The sequence below is a fragment of the Amphibalanus amphitrite genome, unplaced genomic scaffold (assembly GCF_019059575.1).
Source record: "Amphibalanus amphitrite isolate SeventyFive unplaced genomic scaffold, NRLGWU_Aamphi_draft 000496F_arrow, whole genome shotgun sequence".
Lineage (NCBI taxonomy): Eukaryota > Metazoa > Arthropoda > Thecostraca > Balanomorpha > Balanidae > Amphibalanus > Amphibalanus amphitrite.
The window spans coordinates 405,655-427,592 of NW_024881990.1; the positions used below are offsets into that span (position 1 = coordinate 405,655).

Sequence of the window (21,938 nt, forward strand, 5' to 3'; positions counted from 1 at the left end):
GACCTGCTTGCCAAAATAAAAGGATGACAGTACGAGGGGCGTTCAGAAAGCTACGGGCCCGACCATGAAGGAGCAGAGAGATACAGCATCGACTCATTAGACCAAAAAGTTCATTTATTCAAATAAACACCGTTAAGACAAACACGTTTCGCGCAGCGCTTCGCGAGAGCCCTCAAGGCCTCCATAACCAAGTGGGTTTTGGACCCATCCTGCACGTCCAAGACGGCTGATTTCGTCTCCCTGCTGTTAGCGAGGTTGCCGCTGCTAATTTTCTTATGTTGGGGAAGAGGTGGCAACCACTAACCAGAGTGTGCAAGGTTCGGAGAGAACAAAGTGGATGCGACAACAACTCGAAGCTCATCGCTTCACTGTTCGTCATCCCGCCCATGTACGCAGGTGCGTGGTCGCGGATCAGGTGCACACTTTACGTCAGCTTCCCTATAGCCTCTCCTCGATGTTTATCGAATGGACGCACATCATCAATTGTGTGCCCCTGTTTTGGAAAGTTGACGAGCGGAGGGGGTCGCATCGACCCCTCCCCCCTGCCAGGCCGTGTTATGAAAAATGCCCAGGGCGAGGGTTAACGCTTGGTGCCTTTTCTGCACTAACTACTATGAAACTACGGCGGTCAGTCTTCGACTGACCGCCGCCCGGTCCGGTCGTGTGCCGCTGGCGCAGCCGCCTGACCTCAGACGAGCGCAGAGGCGTACCGAGCGTTCGAGCCAGCGTGTGCCACACAGTGATAGCGTTATCGTGTGACTAGTGCCGGGCGGGCTACTCACCATGGCGTTGCCAGACCTCGTGAGAGCTCTCAAGGAGAGTTTGAAGGACCCAGAAGTGATCTCCATTTTCCAGGAGCAGGTGGTGTTGCCCATTGTTAGCAGGGAGCTTGCCTCTCTCCGTGAAGCTGCCTACGAGCGCGACATTGCGATCAACGAGCTGGAGCAGTACAGCCGTAAGAACAATGTCGTAATCAGTGGCCTCCACGAGCACCAGAACGAATCCCCTGCTGGTATGGTTGTCGAGCTGGGACGAATCCTGGATGTGGACATACGCCCCGGGGACATAGACGCCGCCCACCGCTTCGGCCGTCCGAACAACGGGAAACCCCGCCCGATCGTGGTGCGGTTCGTAACCCACACGAAGAGGGACCAGTTCTACAGAGAGAGGAAGAACCTGCGAGACACCGCACCTCCCAACGACAGCATGCTGACCAGGCGAATGCTTAAGGATGTCTTCGTAGCCGACAACCTCACCAGGTACAACAGCGCCGTTATGTTCGCGGCCCGTGAACTGAAAAGAGAGGGCCGCATCGGCAGCTGCTGGACCGACTCCGGCAAGATGAAAGTGAAAACCGGAGGCCGTGACAGTCCCACGAAGATCGTCCGCAGCGCCGCAGACCTCCGAAGGCTGGTGGGAGACCACGCCGCCCTCGACGCTGCGGACGGCATTCTGCGGCCTCAGCAAGCCGCCGGACCCTCCGGTCTCGGCCGCCCCCACGGTCGCGGTCCTGGCTCCGCCCGTGCGCCGGCGCTGGAGCCGGGGCGTGAGAGAGCTGCCGCCGAGGCCGGCCCGGCAGGGGCGGATCCAGGGGCTAGCACCGAGCGAGACATCTCCGACACCGACGGCGAGACTTCTCCCGACCGCGGACGAGACGACGTGACGGAAGACCGGAGCGGAGGATCTCGTCGTTCGACCAGGAAGCCGCCCACCCGACGCCCGGCGCCTGACGCCGCCGCTGCCGCGGCCGCGACCCCGGTCGGTGGGAGCGGCGGCCCGCCCCGTTCGAAGGGCAGTCGGCCCGTGGAGGGCTCCGGGTCGGGACGCGGGCGTGAGCGTGGCGGGCGCGGGGGCCGGAAAAACTGAGTGCGTTGACCGGTATAATGAGAGAGAACACCGAGTGCCTACCGCCATCCAGCCGTGGATTCTTGGACACCATCATCACGGTGAGGTGAGGTCCGTAGCGTCCCGCAGCTCAACACTGACTCCAGAGTGCCTGTGAAAGAACGGACCGATTGGGATCTGGGGAGTGGGTTCAGTAGGTTCACATTTAGCGTAAATGTTTTTTTTTCTCCATAGAGATCGCATTTCGGAATAATCGAACCATTTACGGTTTAAAGCACAGAAACAGCTCATGTAAGCGTAACATGTATGTAAGGTGGATTAGGGTGTTTACACGTTGCATGTTTTTTGTTTTTGTTTTTGTGTGTGTTTCTTTTTTGTTAGCGTGTATCTGATGTTCTTTGTTCATTTATGTGCCTTATTCACTCTAGGATGTTGCGATAATGATGTTGTGACTGTGAGGGTAACGTCGTGGTGGGTGCCCGCCCGCGCCTTCGGCGGCTGCTCGTCATGGATAACCGTAGCGTTGCGGGTGAGTCGCTGGGGGCGCGTCTGGACGGCCGGGTCAGCAGCCATATTTCCCGAACCGCTCGTGCCGCCTCGGACGAATCCTCTGATCGTACACGTATCATCGGACACTCTGATTCGTGTACGGTAAGCTCGGGCAAAACACGTCACAAAATTAATATGGCTCACGTGAACATAAACAGCATAACAGCAGGAACTAAACAGGACGAGTTAGAATACTTTGTAGCTAACAACAACATAAACATTCTGGGTCTCTCAGAAACAAAGCTGAACGAAGAAATACATCCTAGTCTTTATACCCTAAGAAGCTTTCATGCTCCCTTCACTCGACACCGAAACCGGCACGGAGGAGGTGTCTCATTATACTTCCACACGTCTCTGGCAGCGACAAGGCTACCAGATCTCGAAGTCGGAGAGGAAGAGTGGGTTTGGGCGAAAACCAAATTAAAAAAATTAACTGTTCTTATATGCTGTCTCTACCTACCCCCAAACTTACCAACTGAGCGCTTAGAAACTTTTTTGAGTAACTTCTCTGAAAGTGTCTTTAAAGCTCAGAAGTACAACCCGTCCGTGATAATAATAATGGGAGATTTCAACGCCGGTAATTCATTCTTGCAAGATCCTCTGCAAAATCACACTCCCATCACTAAATTTGAGAAACAATTAAAGGAAACCACTGAGTCCCTATCATTTACCCAACTCATAAACGAGCCGACGCGTTACGTGGGCAGTATCGCGAATCTCAGAGACCTTTGCCTGGTATCCGACCGGGAAAGCGTCATAGACAGCGGAGTATTGCCACCGTTTTCCTCCATAGACCACTGTCCAATATATGTAACCCTCAACGACTGGGTAGAAGAAACTTTGACGCGACACAAGGTGGTGTGGGACTATTCCAAACTCGACTCCCAACGACTGACGCACGAACTTATGACAACGGACTGGGACGGTATTCTAGACAACGACATAGACACCGCTACCGAATTGCTCACTTCTGCACTAATGAAAGCAGCTGAAAAAAGTATTCCCAAGAAGAGAGTGTCCCCCCGACCAAAAGATAAACCCTGGGTAACTGCTGAACTGAAACGTTTGATGAGAAAAAGGGACAGACTATTTAGAGTAGCTCGAAGAGAAAACAGTGCCGATGACAGTTTAAATAAATTGCAGTGGAATAGATGGAGGCATTGCCGTAACCAAGTTACAGCAATGGTACACAAATTAAAGCGTAATTATCTTATTAAAGAAGGACATCTACTTGTCCAAATGAAACACAACCCACACAAGTACCATTCAATCATAAGGAAAATGATTGGGAAAACAAAATCTTCGCATATTCCCCCTTTGCATAACAATAATAACAGTAACAACTTAATAGAACATGATGAGGCGAAAGCTGATTTATTAAATGCATATTTTGCCGCCCAATCACATCTTGAAGACAGCGAAACGAGAGTGATTCAGCCACAGGACTATCCAGAAGTCCCATTATTAAGGGCGGCCAAAATATCAGAACGAGAAGTATTAAGTATAATAAATAGATTAAATGTAAATAAATCAACCGGTTCCGATGAGGTACCAGTAAGAATAATAAAGTTAGCGGCAGTTATTCTCGCTGAACCACTTTCAAAACTGTTCAATAAGTCTATCGACACAAGCCAGTACCCAAAGAGCTGGAAAATTGCAAACGTGAAACCAATTTTTAAAAACAAAGGTAGTCCAGCAGATGTAGAAGGGTACAGGCCCATCAGTTTATTAAGCTGCATCTCGAAAATATTTGAAAAAATAGTATTCAAACGTATTTACAACCACATAACTGTACACAACCTACTAACGGAGCGGCAAAGCGGTTACCGGCCCGGACATGGGACTCAGTTGCAGCTTTTCTACTTAACCCATTCGTCATATGAAAACCTTGACGACGGAAAGGACCATAACATTATCTATCTGGACATCAGCCGCTATTTCGAGAAAATTTGGCACAAGGGCCTTCTCCACAAATGTGAACATGAATTCGGTCTGGCAAACCTTATACCATGGCTAACTTCATACTTAACAAATCGACATCAACGCGTAGTAATAAACAATTCCACATCTTCGCTCCGACCACTTCAAGCGGGATGCCCTCAGGGTTCAGTTTTGGGCCCCCTTTTAGCCTTAATGTACTTAAATAACCTTTCAACAAAAACCGAAAATGAAATGCTATTCTTCGCCGACGATGCTTGTCTGATAGCCCCACACTCTCCTAATAATAGAGAAACAGTTGAAAGCTCACTTCAAAGAGATCTAAATGAAATCCACAAGTACGGTGACAACTGGATGATACAATTTAACCCAAGGAAAACTCTCCAACAGCATTTCACAAAACGTAAACAGAAAATCCCACCAAAACTAACATTTGCAGCCATGCCCATCCCAGTTGTTGCTTATCATAAACACCTGGGATTGACAATATCGAACGACCTTAGGTTTCACGAGCACATCAACGACATCATCAGAAAAGTTAACATTGCCCTTAGCCCACTCTATCGTATCGCTTCCTACTTGCCCAGGACCTTATTGCAACAAATATATACGACACATGTATTGCCATATTTTGACTACGCGGACATCATTTACGACGGACTGCTAACAGCACACGATACTTTACGACTTGAAACACTTCAGAACAGAGGGGCCAGACTTGTGACTGCGACATTATTTAGAACTCCGACAGACAATCTCAGACGAGAACTAGGATGGACTTCATTAAAGAAAAGACGTGAAATGCATAAGATAGTATTTTTCCAACGACTGACGCTCGACGATACTCCAACATATATCAAACAACTATTGCCCCCTGATCGAAGAAATAACAACCGACTTCTTCGCAACTCTAATAACAGAAGGGAAATATATCCCAAAACCTGTCTACTGAAAAACTCGTTTCTTCCCAGTACAATTAAACTAATAAATGAACTGCCACAGAACTTGAGAGAGACTAGAACTTTATTCTCATTTAAAAAACATCTCAAGTCTCACTTACATATAGAAAAACCACCAAAGTATTATATTTATGGTTCGAAAATGGAAAATACACTTCTAACACGTCTAAGGGTTGGGATGTCAGAGTTAAAATCCCATTTATTTCAAATACAAAAAACTGAATCTCCATATTGCAACCACTGCCAAGGCAGAACTAACGAGAACACAGGACATTACTTACTAAAATGTCCAAAGTACACACAAGAAAGAGAGAGAATGACAAACATAATAAATGGTATAACAGGCATTGACATACACAATTTATCACAAAAGGAACAACTAGACTTCATACTACACGGTAATACGGTACGACCCAGGGACGAATTCGAGGTAGCACGAGCGGTGTACCAATTCATCCATGCCACCAAACGTTTTGCCTCTCCTTCCCATCCTGCCACCTATCCCTAGCGCCCAGTCCTTTGACACCGGTCGTCACAGAGCGCTGCCCTCGGCGCCGGCGCCTTTACATCTATTGAGAGCGGTCTGCGCGGTGGCGGGCAGCGGCTGCGAGGCTGTGGGCGGCACCCAGTGTGATTGTGCGAACTCGAGAGGCGCCCAGAGTTAAGTGCTCCGGCACTTTTGCGCCAATCGAAGCGACACTGATTGTCTGTTCGAATGAATGTGTTAAATATATGAGATGAGATGAGATGAGAAACGAATCACTGCTCTCTTCTGGGCGTCGCCCATCCTATCCGAAATGGCGAACTATGCTACGAATAGAAGCCCGAATCAATCACAGAAGAGACTTAATTAATGGCCGCTTACTTAATTTGCGTAAGTGGACATCCCAATAACACATCATTTAACACACCGCCTTGCAGGCCAAAATTCCAACTCCTTCATTGTTCGGCCCGAAACTTTTTGAACGCCCCTCGTAGTTACGAGCTTCAGTTTTCGGGGTCTGATGCGGTAATGACCTGGCGTTGAACCCTGGGGAATCAGGCTGCATCACCCACTCAAATCAATATACCTATGGCCTATTCTGGAGCACCGCGGCACCTTCCGAAGTCGGTGTAGGGCCTCCAGCGGCTGGTGTGGAGACGGATCGGGGTCTATTAGGGGCGGTCGCGTGGTATGCGGGACTCAGAGGCAGTTATGGACCTCTATAACCAATTGCGTTTTCGAGCCTCTTAAAATCCATTAAGGACCGGAGTCCTAGACACGTGAAACATCATTGTCAGCTACATGCACCTACTGTGGCTAGAACCTTATTTATGTACTTGCATATGTGCTTATTTAATACACCTTTTTGCACTCAAAATAGGCATCTTTTCATTCAATTTCGGCGAATTGCATTCAATTTTAGCGATCTCTCATTTGTTTCGAATAGAGAGATCGCTAAAATTGAATGCAATTCGCCGAAATTGAATGAAAAGATGCCTATTTTGAGTGCAAAAAGGTGTATTTGCTTATCTGTTTATTTTGATTTTTTATCAACTGATAAGTGACAAAAGATTGGTAGGGCTCAGCGAACATTGGTAGGGCCCAAATAAACATTGGTAAGGCTCGGGCCCTACCAGGCCTATACAAAACGACGCCCCTGACTACTGTGAAACTTGGTAGGGTAGTAGGTAGGTACCACATAACTTGAAATTACTTGACGTAATGACATGATGTGGAAAGTGAAAATGATACCTAGGTATTGATGGAAATTTATGGACTTAGGTACGCTACAAGAAGATTGAATTGGTCAACCAATTCAAATTCAATCTACTTGTGGAGTAAGTCTATAGATTTTCATCAATAGTTACCACTTACCATTGAAGTTACTTGCTATCATGTTGATTTTATACATAAGAACCTCATTCATTTTATTTGTATGACATGTTTGAATGCAATTTTCTCAATAAGTGAAGAAAAATGTTGGTAGTGCTCAACAACACATTGGTAGTGCTCAGCTGAATATTGGTAGTGCTCGGGCACTCCCAGGCCTATACAAAACGACGCCCCTGATGGTAAGTACAATGACACAGTACCAGAACAGAGAATGAAGCTGTTGACGACGTGAGAAGTAGTAAATCGTACTACTGACAAAGATATCCCACCAGACATCAGCATATCGCACACATTTTATTATTTCCAGAATGCTCGCGGCATAGGATCAAGTGTCCCAACCCACTTTTACGGCAATGAGTGACACTATCAGAGATGCGGCTGCAGTAGGCAGCAGCCCATCCGACTGCGCCGAGTACTCACATTATCTGTAATGTAGTTTTGCAGCTCCATTACTGCCGACAGTAGGTTTTTGTGGAATGCCGGCCCGAACTCAGTGGTACCGCCCTCGTTTGTGTGGTTAAACTGACGGCAGAACGGCGGCGTGACGTCACAAACATATACTCCATACGAAAAGAGGCCGACCGGGGGCAGCAGCAAGGGGAATGATGGCGGTATCATGAACTGTATCGCAGACAGTTGTAACGGTGTGAAATACGGCGGTTAAACTAACAGCTGCTTAACCCCCCCCCCCCTCCCCCCAAAAAATCGATGTTCACCCATGACCCACATTCTGGCCAAATATCCATCGGAACCCATGTCTCATCTGTCAATACAGGGACAGCCCTACTTTATCAGCCCCCTCCCCCCCCCCATCCGACAGGACAGCCATCCCTAGGCTAGCCGGAATCCCCCCTCCGGTGGCGCCACGCCCCGGTTGAAGAGCCGGCGCGGCACCGATCAATATCGCGTGTGCTGGCGGCCGGCGGCCGGCTCTCGGCTGTGTTATAGGGCAGAGGTCGGAGGTCGGAGCTCTGGGGTTGGAGCTCTGGGGTCGGAGCTCTGGGGTCGGAGGTCGGAGCTCAGGGGTCGGAGGTCGGAGCTCAGGGGTCGGAGGTCGGAGCTCTGGGGTCGGAGGTCGGAGCGGCATAGGGTCGGGGATAGATCAGAATGGGTAGAAGAGAAAAGTAGAGATCAGAGGAAGGGAGAGTTAGAATATCATGGGACGGGATTTTAGGGTTAGCGTCATTGGTCGAGGGTCGGATGTTGAGTGCCAACCACGACAGGGATCGCTAAATATACCGCTGCATAGGTATGCCAAAGATACCTCCAACATTAGCTAATGGCTCACATCTTGGAGATCCGGGTAGCCTGCCTTTAGCAGCGAATAGCGACACCACATCCTGAACTACTCCGCCAGCCTCGATCCACCCATCCAACTCGCTCCTACTCGAGCAAACCCGTTCTTCCCACTATTCGTCCGCTGAAACGTCCACCCGCGGTTCCCGTTCTTCCCCACTAACCGGCTCCAGATCCTTGGCGCGGATAATGAGCATCTCCGTCCGGTAGAAGGGCCCGAAGTTCTGGTCGAAGTAGTCCTTCTCGACGCGGGAGCGGCTGGTGGGTGAGGCCCACAGCTCGATCGGGTCGGTGGTGACCTTCAGTTTGACCACACCGAACGACAGGCCGACGGCCACCAGCAGGCCGATGATCAGGATCGGCACCGGGTGCATGGCACAGACTGGAACACGGGACGGATGCGATGGTCACACAATGCGAGCGGTAACCATAACAGGTGCCAGACGCATAGGGACATACTCGTAGACCGAATCGCAAAAAAAAAACACACACACACACACAACGAACGGAGTAGAATTTATTGAAACTCTTTGTGAGCAGTAACGTCTTCCTTTGCAAAAAAGAGAGTAACATATGCAACCATGATAAACAGATTCACACGCCCCACCGACGCTGATCCTATGCCCATAGTGCATTGAAATAAGAATCTACAGCATCCGATCGTCTTCTTTCACTCCCCAGTCCTCCGGTACTCACAGGTGCCCCAGGAGCGGAAGAACTGCTCGACGTTTCGCTCCATGATGGCTCCCCAGCGCTCCAGACACGAGGCCTGAGTGATGTCCACGTGCGGACTGCCAGACTTGTCACGGTCATCCAGAGGAGCAGATACTGAGAGCGGGGAACGGGGCTGGTTAGAGTGGCGGCAGTAGAAAGAGGGAGACTTTCGCTAATGGGTAGTTGACAATGGAAACCAATAGCAGTTGTTATTGCAACATTGCTGGAAGTCAATGTCGACCTGAAATAGAATGTGTATGCCCGTGAAAAGCTTTCGTTCGATAAACGGGGAACGATACTGACAGATGCCAGCACGTAACAGTAGCACATCAAATCAGTGATAATGTATCGAAAACTTGCGAGTCATACCTACGCTGTTTGGGAAGGGATGAGGGGCATCACCCCCACGGCAGCACCGTTGAGACATGCAACTCAAGCCACCTCACACTTCCTACACCAGATTTTCTTGACCCTCCCTCCCCTGCCATAGCGCGCTCACATAACCAAAAACCCCAACGCTAATCCACCATCACAGCCTATAGAAAAGCAAGCAAACACTCAAATAAACATCAAACCAAACAACCAAGATCAACCTGAAGATTCCCTGAAACAAAACCATAGTCATCCATATTCCCCAGCTGGTGTCAGTGGAGCCGTGGCGTCTCAGCCGTCCGCAGCTGCACCTTTTCTCCCATGGGTTCGTTGTAGACAGCGAATCTATCCCCACCGAAGTCACCGCCCGAAATAGACCCAAACAAACACACGTCAACCCACACAGACGGGTCTCAGAAGTTCCGGCTCAACACAGCCCCTGCAGCAGCTGCTGCAGTTCCCTGTAACTTAGTCCAACGGGGCGTCAGCAGACCCAATAAAACTTCAAACCAGTGACTACCGGCATGCTATAGAACCTTGGCGACATCCACCACAGGCACAGGCGCTGGTTGGGCCCCAACACTGCAGATCCAGCACTCAACTCGGCTCAATGGAAAACCGGCGTCCCCGGCACACACACTAGAGGATCTGAGCGTCCCTGGCACACACTGGAAGACCTGATTGTCTTCCACCTACTGGTGTAAACAGCCAGTTCTGGCCGCGGCCGGCCGGCGAGTGCCTCCCGGGCGGCGGCAGCGATATTCAGTCGGCGGATCTCCACATCGGGAACAGACTCCAGTCTGCCGCCCCCACCGGCGGCCCGGGCGCCGGCCGAGAGCAGGACCGGCGACCACTCTGTGTTACCGCACCGCTCTTAGGTTATGCGCATCACTTGAGCAGGACCACCACGCGATGGACTAGGATTGGACGAAAGCACGACAGCATGCAGGGGCATGACGGGACAGGCACGGTAAATGGACCACGGGGTAGGGCGGGACGGATTACGACAAAATCGAACACGATTAGTCGGACGACAGTAGAACGAAGCAAGACTATAACCTACATTCAACCACACAGACGCACACATTGGGTCAAGGATGGCCTCTTCAATGTCTAATAGACAACATATGTCTATCAAGTCTGTGGGTGGGTGGTGAGCCAAGCTCGTAACTATGACATCCCCGCCCCAGGGCGGCGACTGACCTCTGTTGCGCGAGTACCAGCAGACAAACACGCAGACGAACGGCACAGCCAGTGCCACAAACACTGCGGCCATCACGACCACGGAGCCGTAGACGGGGCCGATCATCCAGTCGCCGGGCGGGGCCGGGATCGGCGGCGCCACAGGGCACGACACCGGGCAGTCGGAGCAGCTGCACGCCTCGATACGCTTCTGCGAGAACGAGGGGATAAGCGTGCGTTGGAGGCGAGGGTAAAACGAACACAGTTAAGCTACTGTAAGTGTGTGGGAAAGTGAGACACAGCAAAATATGGGATGAAATAGGTTTACACCTGAAGAAAACAATCCAGACATAAGTTCTAGGCAATGCCAGCTTCAAGTCCCGTCACCGTCCCCATCCTCCGCTTTTTTAACAATTTAGCGCGAGGTTTTAAATGGGCAGAATGAAAGTCACTTAGTAGCAGTTGTAGTCCCATCTCCGGCTCACACTCCCCCTACCCCGAGCTCCGCTCATACTGACCCCGGTCGGCGTCTGGAAGGTCTCGTTGCACGTCTGGATCTCGGGGCTGAGCGGTGTGTACGGAGACACATCGTCACCATCCTCCGTTAGCTGATAGTCAATCGGGAACGGCGTGTACGGGTTGTGGCCGAGAAAGTCGTAGAACCTGAGGAAGGAGCATCACGGTGCTGTGTTAGAAACACTCAATTTGCCAAGTGCGTCGAGCCACACGCCTAAATCGGCCCAAGGGGGTACGGGGGTGAAGACTGAGGTCGTTGATCAAACGCAGTCTCGGGTCACAACGATTTGGCCGGGGACTGTGAGAGCAAATCTAGGCAGCGATGGCATTCTGGTAGGCACGTTATATTGATAAATGTGTCTAGACACGCTAGACAGTTAGACACACATTCATTAATCTATTCTAAAAAAAAATCGCAATAGCTAATACTGATTGTTGTTTGTTACTGATTGTTGTGGGTTAGGGGCGCGCCGACTGCGAGGTCATTTTGCGCCCATGCTTATACTGATTGATACCGAACTCAGAACCATCGGGATCCATTTAGCTGACAGCGACAAAGCGCCTCCGCCCAACCCCGGCCTCTCCCCGCTCCAACCCCACCCGCCCGGCCGCCACCGACAGGCGCCGTGTCGAGTTGGCTGCCGCCGCCGCTGGCTCCCCGGGTCCCGGGAGCCCTGCCAGCGCGGCCGGCCGACGGCGACGATGACGTCACAGGTGGGATGACGACAGAGTTAACCCTGTGGCCTCGAGACGGCCGCAGGGGATACGGACGACTCTGAGTGGACCTCAGGGGATAACGGCGTGTCAAAATGGACACGATACTGGGCTTGGTCTACCTGGTCGTGTCTGTAGACAGTGAAGTCTGCCGTCGAGTGTAACTCACCGTTCGTCGTTGCAGCGGTACCAGCCCCACTGTCCGCACATGGCACCGATTGCCGGTGAGTTTGTCTGCGAATTCTGCACCTTGGAGCAGCTGTCGTACACGCCACGGGTGTAGTTACGACTCAGGTAGTACGTCACCCGCGCGACATAGTCCTTATCTGTCGGACAGAGAGGGTAGAAAGGGTCAGCAGGGGGCAGGAGGGATCAGAGATTGTCAGCAGGGGTCAAAACAGGGTCAGAAGGGGTTAGTAGAGAGGTCAGTGGGGGACAGTGCAGGTCAGGAAAGGATCGACAGTGGGTAGAAGGGTCAGGTCAGTGTCACGTGTCTCAGGGTAGATCACAGGCGACTAACCGCGCACGTAGGGGTCAGAGGGGTAGAACAGTTGTTGGGGTGCGGGCCGGTGCGGCCCACCGTGTACGGAAGGTGCAGCCTCACCAGGGCGCGGCTCCGGCGGGGCTGTCGGGTGCGGCCGACCAGGTCAGCACTTACAGGGAGGGAGCGTCAGAGGTGCTGAAACTGGCACCCAGAAAATGCGGCGGTGGGGAGGGTGACCAAACACTGAAGATCCCCGGAGATACATAAACGGACGGTCTACCACCAGCACACAATGTTGGGCTCGAAAGGGGGTGCATCCAGCAACTAACAAGGAGATTCTCTCAGAGTCAGCACCCCAAACTCTTTATCAGTTCCAACAGCCTCGTCGACGAATCCGAGAAGTCTCAGGGACCGGGCGGCACCTCGTCTCCCAGCCAGGTCATCTGATTCCCCTCCCCGCCGGGTGACGATATTAGTTCCCGACTTCACCGAACAGTTGCCTAATATTCCTTCCCCGCCGCCCGCCCCGAGCAGCTGGAGATCTCATTATCTGGCCGCTGCTGCGGGCTACCTACCAGGGAGGTCATTACAGCGACTATAAGGGGCAGAATCCGGTACTGGACACGGGATGACAGGCCACCCGAAAAGTTAGACACGCTCGGCCGCTCCCATGCTAGTTCGAAATTTTATGATATTTAAATAATCACACAGGCTGGGGAAGATGTAAGCGCTTGTGGGCGTGAAATTCAAGGAAACCAGCCAGAAATCCATGCGGCCGATGTGTCGTTCAAACCCAAAATGCCGTCAGAAACTTATTTTTATTCAAACCGCCCTGCGTAAATAGACACATCTGACGGCTAGCCCAAAGTCAGTGGTGTTTTGTGAGGTCAGGTCAGGTCAGGTCAGCTCAGCCCAGCTCAGCTCAGGTCAGTTCGTCTCACCTGTCGCCCGATCGTGTTTCACTTCGGTGACGTTGATGAAGGTGGACTGCCTAGGCGAGCAGGACATCTCGCATATGGACTTGCGGAAGTTGTAGTAGCAGACGGGGCAGCGCGCGAACTGGGAGGAGACCAGCACCAGCGAGGAGGCCATCTCCTTGATGTTGTCGCCGTCACAGCACGTGTTGAGCGGGCCAGACCCGTCTGGGGGAGAGAGCAGGGCCACGGATTAGATAGGGTGGCATCGGTAGGGCCGGCAGGTTTCAAACACAGCAGCACCGATTTTGAGCTAGGCACGCCAGTCTGCAGCCGGCTGGACCGGTGATCGGACAAATAACTGAACAGTCCAGTCTAAAACTAGCGGCAACATCAGTGATCATCATTTCCACACGATAGAGACACTGGGCAAGTAAGGAAAGATCCTCGGTCATCGGTGCTCCCTTCACTGATCGATGTAACCAGTAACCAACCCTCAATCCGCAGACCCCAATGGCGCTCACCTTTTCCTTCGAAGAGGAACGGGCATGTGTCGCGCAGAATATCGATGGACTTCTGATCGGTGAGCGGTTTGGCCGGCCCCGTGTACGGACAGTTGGAGTGGGCGCCGAACAGGGTGGTCGGGCCGCAGCTGCCGTACCACAGACAGTGGCCCTCGTCATCGTCTGCTGCCGCGGTTACCTATGGACAGAAATAGCAGGGTGTCAATCAACGGTCAATACCCCACAGTTTACAGCAACACACCACACACGGTGGCCCTCGTCATCGTCTGCCGCAGCGGGTACCTGTGGATAGAAATATAACCGTGACAGTCCACACTCACACAATGGTGTGCACAGACTATGTTGCATGCCAGTCTCCATCGCGGCGGTCACCTGGGAGCAGAAATATCATCGTGACACTGCACAGACAACTCCAACACAACAAACACGAGCAGTGGGTAGGCGGTGTAAGTCGTCAGCATCACCCCTGGAGTTACATTATAAGGTATCACACCTATTGCGAAAAAAATAACTGACAGACGAGGGATAGACGAGTGGGGTATACAGACGAGGTGATAGACGAATGATAGTGATAGACGAAAGCACTGCCTCCCACTCCCGTTTGATGTCGTTCCGATCCAAACAAGTCTGTCGATGTCTGGCAACACTGCTGGTGGCAGTGATGTCATAAGAAGTGGCGATGACGCCATGAAGCGGCCGTTAAGTTACAAGGAGTGGCGCCGCACCGGCAGACGGTCGGTCCCTCAATATACCATACGTCGGTCCACCCTTCCGTTCCTGCCCCACCCGGTTCTGCACCATCAAACGGTGATAAAAAGAACCGCGGTGCAACGCCCGACGACCAGCCTGTCCGACACTTCCGGAACGGTGAGATCTTTCATCCTCTACTTCTTTCAACATCATTATTGATCTTGCTTTTAAACAGCCGGGCGGCAGTAGAAGACCGACATGGACGGAGTTCAACAGAGCACCGAACTGGACCACATCGTCCACATCTAAGTGGGACAGCATACACCCACACCTACAAACGGCACCGCAGGGTCGCCCACAAATACAGGTGCTGTTACGCCGCTCGGTCGACCATCATTGGAATCTGACGTCACCCATTCATGACGCATGATGTTCATGCGTTCACTGCATAACAACGTGTGAGTAATTGTATGAATGAAGACTACCGTCAATGTGTTTAACTGTTTAGCTTTTGGAATGAATGAAATAAAATAAGTCGACGCGCCGTTACCAACGCCCAGTTACCATTCCGGTCGCCTTCCGTTGACCAGTGTCACGCCACACACACAGTAGGGCACCCTCCTCCCCTCCCCTTCCAGTACCCACATAACACCCCTCTCCCCTACCCCATCCGGCCGCTCCAATACCAAACACCCATTACGAGTCACACCACTCGGTTGCCTGGCACACCGGACGGGCTATGGAGCCGTAACGTGAGGTGCACGCGGAGCGGATGGGGGATCCGGTGCTCACAGGGTAGCTGCCTGAATGTTTGTTTGTATGCTTGTTGGGTCTCTAGGGCGCACGACTCAGTGGTTATTTGGCACCAATGCATCTGTAGGTGCTCCACTGGGGCGGACGAAGCCATACCGGTTGAAGCCGGTACAGGTGGCCGGTTTACCGGGCAGTGTATCGGCACCGGTTACTCATCCCCCAGTCCAACAGCGCATGTGTGTCACGCGGAGGCGTCTTTCGCGTCTGTTCTACAGTTTATATGGTGTGACATCGCTCCGGAGCCGTGCGGGAGCACCTCAGTCACGCGCTGGAGGAGAATCACGCCCAACAGACTGACAGACGCCCTTCCTGCCCCCATCAGCTGACTCAGCGCGGCCGTCTCTCCACCGGTGACGTCACCAGCCCCCGGTGCGGTGACGTCACTCGGCAGCCGCTGCCTGAGCCCGCCGAGCGACCTTGTCAGGATTCTGGAAGGTGTTCCATGTCCCTCTCCACGCACGCCTACTGTTTTCATGCAAGTCATTTATTATCAGTGAGTCACCACTCGGCAGTCACGACTTCTGTAAATATAGGTAAGGAAGAGCAAATACAATAGCGGATCGTCGGATTATGACCGATAACTTACGCTGTTAGCACCTCCAATCAGCTGGCCAATGAGCAAAACAGCGACGGATACAGGTAGAACGATGACGTCATACACCACGCCACCGTGCGCCGAGTCACCACCGGACGGTGCCAGCCGACCAGGTATGACGTCACCGACTGTACCGCTTCGGCAGGTGGTGGTGTGATGGTGACGTCACCTCACCGTCACGGTTCGCTGGGGTTGGTGTCGCCACTGGAGACGGCAAATAGTCGCAGCGGCTCACCGTGTTCGTGACGGCGGAGACGCCGGGAGGTTTTCGGCCGGCCGGTCGCACTCGCCACACAGGGGAGGAAAAATGGTACCGGGGGCGGGCACATATGCTGCGATGGAGCAGCTTTAGCCGTCCGGCCACATGGGTAACGATTCTCGCGATGGTGCCGGCCTTTCTAAGGTCGGTGGCCGCATTCGTTTGCTGCACGGAGTTTCCAACAGGTAAACTTTCACAAAAGAACGTGTTTAGCGGCAGCTCAGTAGCGAAAAGGCGACTGAAAATCTGCTGATTCCGCCACGATGAGCCGCTAATACGACAGTCAACGTTCCGCGCCGGAGCAGAGACTGACAGACGCGCAGCATCGCAGCGAATAGCCAGAGCTGACAACGCAGATCTCTAGTGGCCAAAAGAGAGGTGCTGCGTAGACGGATGTCACAATGACCAATGCGTGAGGAGTAAGGAGCTGGGAATGGCACTAAGCGCTGATGTAATACCGACTTAACTGCTACTCGGTGAAACTGACAAATTAGTCGCTATTTGTGACTGACACAGTCACCCTCCGTGTCATGCTGACAAGTGACGCAGCGACCGTATAGTGTCACAATGTCACAGTGGCCTTTCCGTGTTATTGACACAGTCGTCGTTCCGTGAGTAACACAGTCGTTAGGCTCTCCAAACACAGCGCGGAAATGGCACAATGAGTTCGCTGGAGAGGGGCAATGTCCCCCAGGCCCCAGCCGACAGAAACACACACGCGCACATCACGAACGGAAGGAGTGAACAGACGGACGTCAAGAATGGGCGGATGGACAGAGATTGACAGACACGGACGTAGATTGTCAGACATGGACACAGACTGACACAGACATAACTACGAACTGAGCTGAACACACAATCGGTGTCTGGAATGGTCAGGAAGTTGACTGCCAGCCCGGAGCCCGGCGTCGTTCCAGATGAACAGAGTTCCTACATGTATGTAAGCCTTCGCCTTCATGTCAGTGCCTAGCTACCTTCACTTGGGTAATCCGACTGGACTTCGTTGCAGTCGGACTCACACACCGCATCCCCTCGAGGGCCACCTTCCCACAAATCCCCGACCATCCAAATCAATAAATGGAATGGACAAGTTACGATAATGTCGACAAGGTCGACGGATGGAATAAGAAAAGATTCACCGAGTCACTAGTGCATAGACACTTGAAGATTAACACAAATAAGCTGTACGACGAATGAATGACCTCGGATCGAGGAAGCGGAGACTTAGCGCGACAAATTTAACCGGAGAGATATCTTTGTCCGTTTTGGCAGAGCCGAGCCATGCGAGCGGGGAACGCAAACTGTTTGAAGTCTGCCCGAAATAGCGGACGTGAAACAGTCTCCGTTTACTGTTGAAGCCTGAGCTAAGCATAGCGTCATCGACTGATCCAAACAGATTACCTAACCGGCCCGAAGTGCCTCGGGGCAGCGCCAAGGCGGAACGACGCCGCGCCGCTGAAGAAGGGGGCCAGTCAGATCCAGCCAACTGTCCTTTCAGAAGCTAAAATAAGGAAAAGAGCCGTGAGTTATTACCGAAACAGACGCATGATGCATCACATGCACATACTACGAAGGGAGAAACGTTGGCTACGTCAGCCAAAAGTTCTGCCATATCACAGGCCACAGTGGTAACCAATAACCATCATACAGCATGTCGGCAGGCTGTCAACTTGCCATCGACAATACCTCGGCATGCAGGCATGCAAAAACCTGGCAGCGTCGGTGAAATGACGACAAACCGTCCGTGTCCGCTGCGACATTACGCTGGGGGTGACACGCGGCTCCGAAAGTGACTTGTAACGGTGACAGTGGTCCGTTCACCGTCAGCGGCTACGCAACCGGGCCGGGCCGCTCACAGTTTTCTCCGCTCGCCAGCTCTGTTTGATTCACACCGGTCCGCCATGGCCGGGTGACACCGACCCAGCCCGGACCGGCCGCGTAACGAGCGGATCGGACACGACCGGACTGGACCGGACCGGACCGGACCCGTGGTCCGGGCGGGTGTGAGAGCCAGCCCTGAGAGCCCAGAGGCCGAGCGACGGCGCTACGGACGGGCCGAACGGACAGGAACTACAGAAGGAATGACAGGCACACCAGAAATCCAGTCATACCAAAAACCCAAAGCATGGCGACAGGCAGACGGATGCACCTGCGGCTGACTGAGCTGTTTTTCTCTGAGCTGACTGAGCTGTTTCGCGATACTAACTAAGACGCTCCAATATGACAGAAATACGAAACGCTTTGCGTGTTTACCTCTGCGTCAATACTGTGGTTGACGGGAATGTGGCTGTCGTTGACAATGGAGTGACTCCTCAGTTGACAGCACATGCATTATTAATGATGTTACAAAATACATTGGACGTCATTCTCGGGGCTGCTGCAACAGGTAAGAATGCGCTCACGACGGTTCCAGCGTGGATTACGATGCTACGGTTGTGGGGGTTGGCAGGCGGTGGACCATACTTCCAGCAGGGGCGCGTGGAGACAACGTGTCGCCATCGCCACTAAACTGGCGCGATGGCTTCCCGGTCCCAATCTTTAGCATCTGAGTGGGAGGCGGCCATTCAGACGCGTGAGAGGCCCCACTGATGGTTCAGGAGTACTGTACTGGAACTGCGCAGTGCCGTCGCCACCACCGTCGCATCGTCCGTCAGCCGGCGGGGCCTCGTCCGTCTGCCGGCGGCGCACATTCCGACCTTGGCCCTGGCCCGCGTACCACACATGAACGCACGCCGCCACTCATCACGTTTATGCCGTAGCAGCGGCGGAAACGCCTCACATCCATACGCCGTCCAAGCCCCGGGTTTTGAGAGAGATCAACCGAGCCATCTCGCGACATTCCAACGCTCGCTCCTGAGGCGGTAGTCGTAATTGGAAGGACCGGTTTAACTCCGCGTCCTCTGGAGGCACCGGAAAACGAGGGGCCCTGTGGTCTACGCCACCACTCGCCAGAGAGCATTTCGGAGAGTTACGGCAGACAAGCCGTCGGCCGACTGGCGACCGGTCGGTAATGATGTGGTCCGAAGAAATTCCGAACTACACCGGCTTTCGCTGCACGATATCGTGTCCACCGTGGGCATTCCAGTCGCGAGTGGGAACTGCACAACAGTCAACAGCCGTCACAGACTGAGCACAGGAGCATCGTGGCGCTACGTCATGCTACGTGGGTATATTGCTGTTTGTTACAAAACGGTCTCTTCATGGTCCCTCCGCTCCGGCTCCCGATATATCCGTCCTCACCCCCCCCCCCCGTTCCCCCCTTAGGCGCCGGTCGTTACCGTGTGTCAATGACGTCATCGCCGCGTGACGTCATACAGATTGGCCTGGCGGAGCCGACGGGCGCAGCGATCGAAGCCCTCTGTCAGGTCGGACGGGCGGCGGCCGGTTCACGACCGTCTCACACTGTCCGTTCGATGCCGCCGGTCGGGTCGGCGGGTGGCCGGGGGGAGGGATGGGGAGGCCACGCATGGGTGACCGGAGCGGTCAGCAGGTCACGGCCGCCGCCACATCCATCAGACAGCGGTCATCCGCCGCCGGCACCGGAAGGAGCGGGCAGCCTGCCAGCGGCCGGCGTCGGCCGCGCGGACCGGACCACCAACATCAAACGGGTCTACCGGCCACATCTGCCACACGGCTCGGGGCAAAATTGCTCGACTATTTACAAGTTCCTGGAGGTGGCCGACCCTCGCAGACTCTCACTGAACTCATAGACCTATGCAATATGCATGGGACTGCCCTGTGCCGGTAGCCAACCGATAGATTTCCCCGAAAACAGCGAGCCCTGTGGAGTCTTCGTCCGAAATAATTACGGATTGAACCGCAGTGGACAGACTGATGTCGATATTCCGGGCAGAGGTCCAATTCAAGAGCTGACCAATCTCGTTGACCCTGACCTGACTGACCGTGTCTGACGGTCACGTCTGAGCTGATCGGGGCCACATCAGAGGACCATCGGCGGGCCATGCACGTCACGTAGCGGCTACTGCGACGGAGACGACACGCCCAGCGCGGTGCCGCTGCGTGGCGGCACCAGCCTGGTGGTCGGCGACGACCGTCCGATGGTCCAGCGATGAGTGAGCCACAAGTCTGAATTCAGTGACTGACGGTGTCACCCCCGTGACTGGACGATGATTGGCTGTGGATGACCAATGACTAAGCGGCAATTGACCTATGACTGAACAGTGAACAGTGACCTTTCCACACCAGACCACCAGAGTCCGGCACACATGGCCAGCGCCGGCTCAGAGGGCGCCGACCGCCGTCCATGCTCTGACATTCTCCAGATCACGGAGACACTGAGCAGACGGCTCCGTCAAACACGCATCACATCACACACACTCCACATGACCAGCGCACCCCACGCGACACGTAGTAAACAGCGGCGCCGTGTCCCCAGACGAGCCTCCTCCCCACTCCAGGCAGTCCACTGTATTTGTCGACACGAAGGCCGGACGGTCGAGCCTACACTCAGTGACGTCAGAGAGGACTCATCTCCGCTTTGGGGGAGTTCGGTCCGGTCCAAATCCGGCGGTCGCTTTCTGGAGTGTTCTAGAACCACTATTATCTAGTCCGACCCACTCCCCCGCCCTCCGACCCGGTTCAAATCGGCACTGGAACGTGTGGGGCGGCGCAGGGAAGGGTCTTATCAGGGTGTTTTTCGCATTGACGTCACACCGCCTAATGGTGTTGACGAATTTCAGTCGCGGAAAACAGCCCCGACCTTCACCCCACAGAGGCACGAGGAATGTTCGCTGGCACGCAGACTTTCTCTTCACTGCTCCAAGCCGCGGTCAGAGCCGTGCCCAGTCCTATCCCTTTGTTTTCGGTCACCCTATCCTAACTTTTCGGTTGAGCGGCGGCTTACCAGGAACCCGTGGCGGTCCTGTGTATGGGCTGTTCGGGCCAAACAAAGAGTGCAGCGCTGGGCGCTTATCTCGTCTAAAGTCGGCCAGCCGGGCCAGGGGGTTGTGGAGATGTGACAGGAAAGTGAAGTTTCTGGATGTCGTCAAGTCATATGCAAACTTGCAGTGTTCGGGTACAGCAGTTTCCAGAGACAGGGACGGAGAAGCAGCTGAGTTTCGCCAGCTACGCGCAAAGACGCCGATGTGGAAGAAACATTAGCTAGAATTTTCTCACACATACGCTTTATTGCGTGGCTGGTAAAACTTATGAGCGCCTTTTAAAAATAAAAATAATCACAGTGGGCGGCTTTTCTTTTCACAAAATTACAGCATCTGGCCAGTAATTAATTAATCTGGCCATTCTGCCATGTTATCACCCCACCCCCACCGCCACCCTGCCCCGCTCCCGAGCTATTTGCCACCGTTCCCGCCCCCTTACCCAGCGTCGACCCAGCGTCGACCCGGCGCAGACCTCACGGTCACGAGCCCTGCCATCGGTATCGATCATGTCGCCCTACCAAGGTCAATGGGCGACCGGGCTGACATGGCCCACGGTGGGCCCACCACCACCACAGCTGCCGTTCGTCTGTCTCCGTCCAATGAAGCCGTCCAAAGGAGAACTGGCGGTAGGTCACGTGATCTCGAGGCATATAAAAGGCTTACTGAGAGCGTGCCGTCACGTGCTTGGAGTGCACGGGCCATTCCACTGCCAGTTACAGACGAACGTATTAAGAATGTGGGTGGTCAGACTGACCAAGATGCACTGGAGCAGGTCAATGGGATTTTAGAAATACAGC

General features: G+C 53.4%; 1 protein-coding gene across 2 annotated transcripts in view; it reads right to left on the reverse strand.

Annotated features, from left to right (window-relative positions):
* Positions 1-21,938, reverse strand: part of LOC122392658 (NPC intracellular cholesterol transporter 1-like) — a 45,170-nt gene that overhangs the window by 13,697 nt on the left and 9,535 nt on the right. For both annotated transcript variants that reach the window (XM_043387759.1, XM_043387760.1), the window contains exons 3-10: positions 13,884-14,061; positions 13,387-13,587; positions 12,131-12,287; positions 11,250-11,394; positions 10,753-10,942; positions 9,160-9,291; positions 8,628-8,845; positions 7,588-7,689 (exon numbers count right to left, since the gene is read on the reverse strand). In XM_043387759.1, the coding sequence (XP_043243694.1) occupies positions 7,588-7,689; positions 8,628-8,845; positions 9,160-9,291; positions 10,753-10,942; positions 11,250-11,394; positions 12,131-12,287; positions 13,387-13,587; positions 13,884-14,061 (1,323 nt within the window). The remainder of the gene's footprint in view (positions 1-7,587; positions 7,690-8,627; positions 8,846-9,159; positions 9,292-10,752; positions 10,943-11,249; positions 11,395-12,130; positions 12,288-13,386; positions 13,588-13,883; positions 14,062-21,938) is intronic.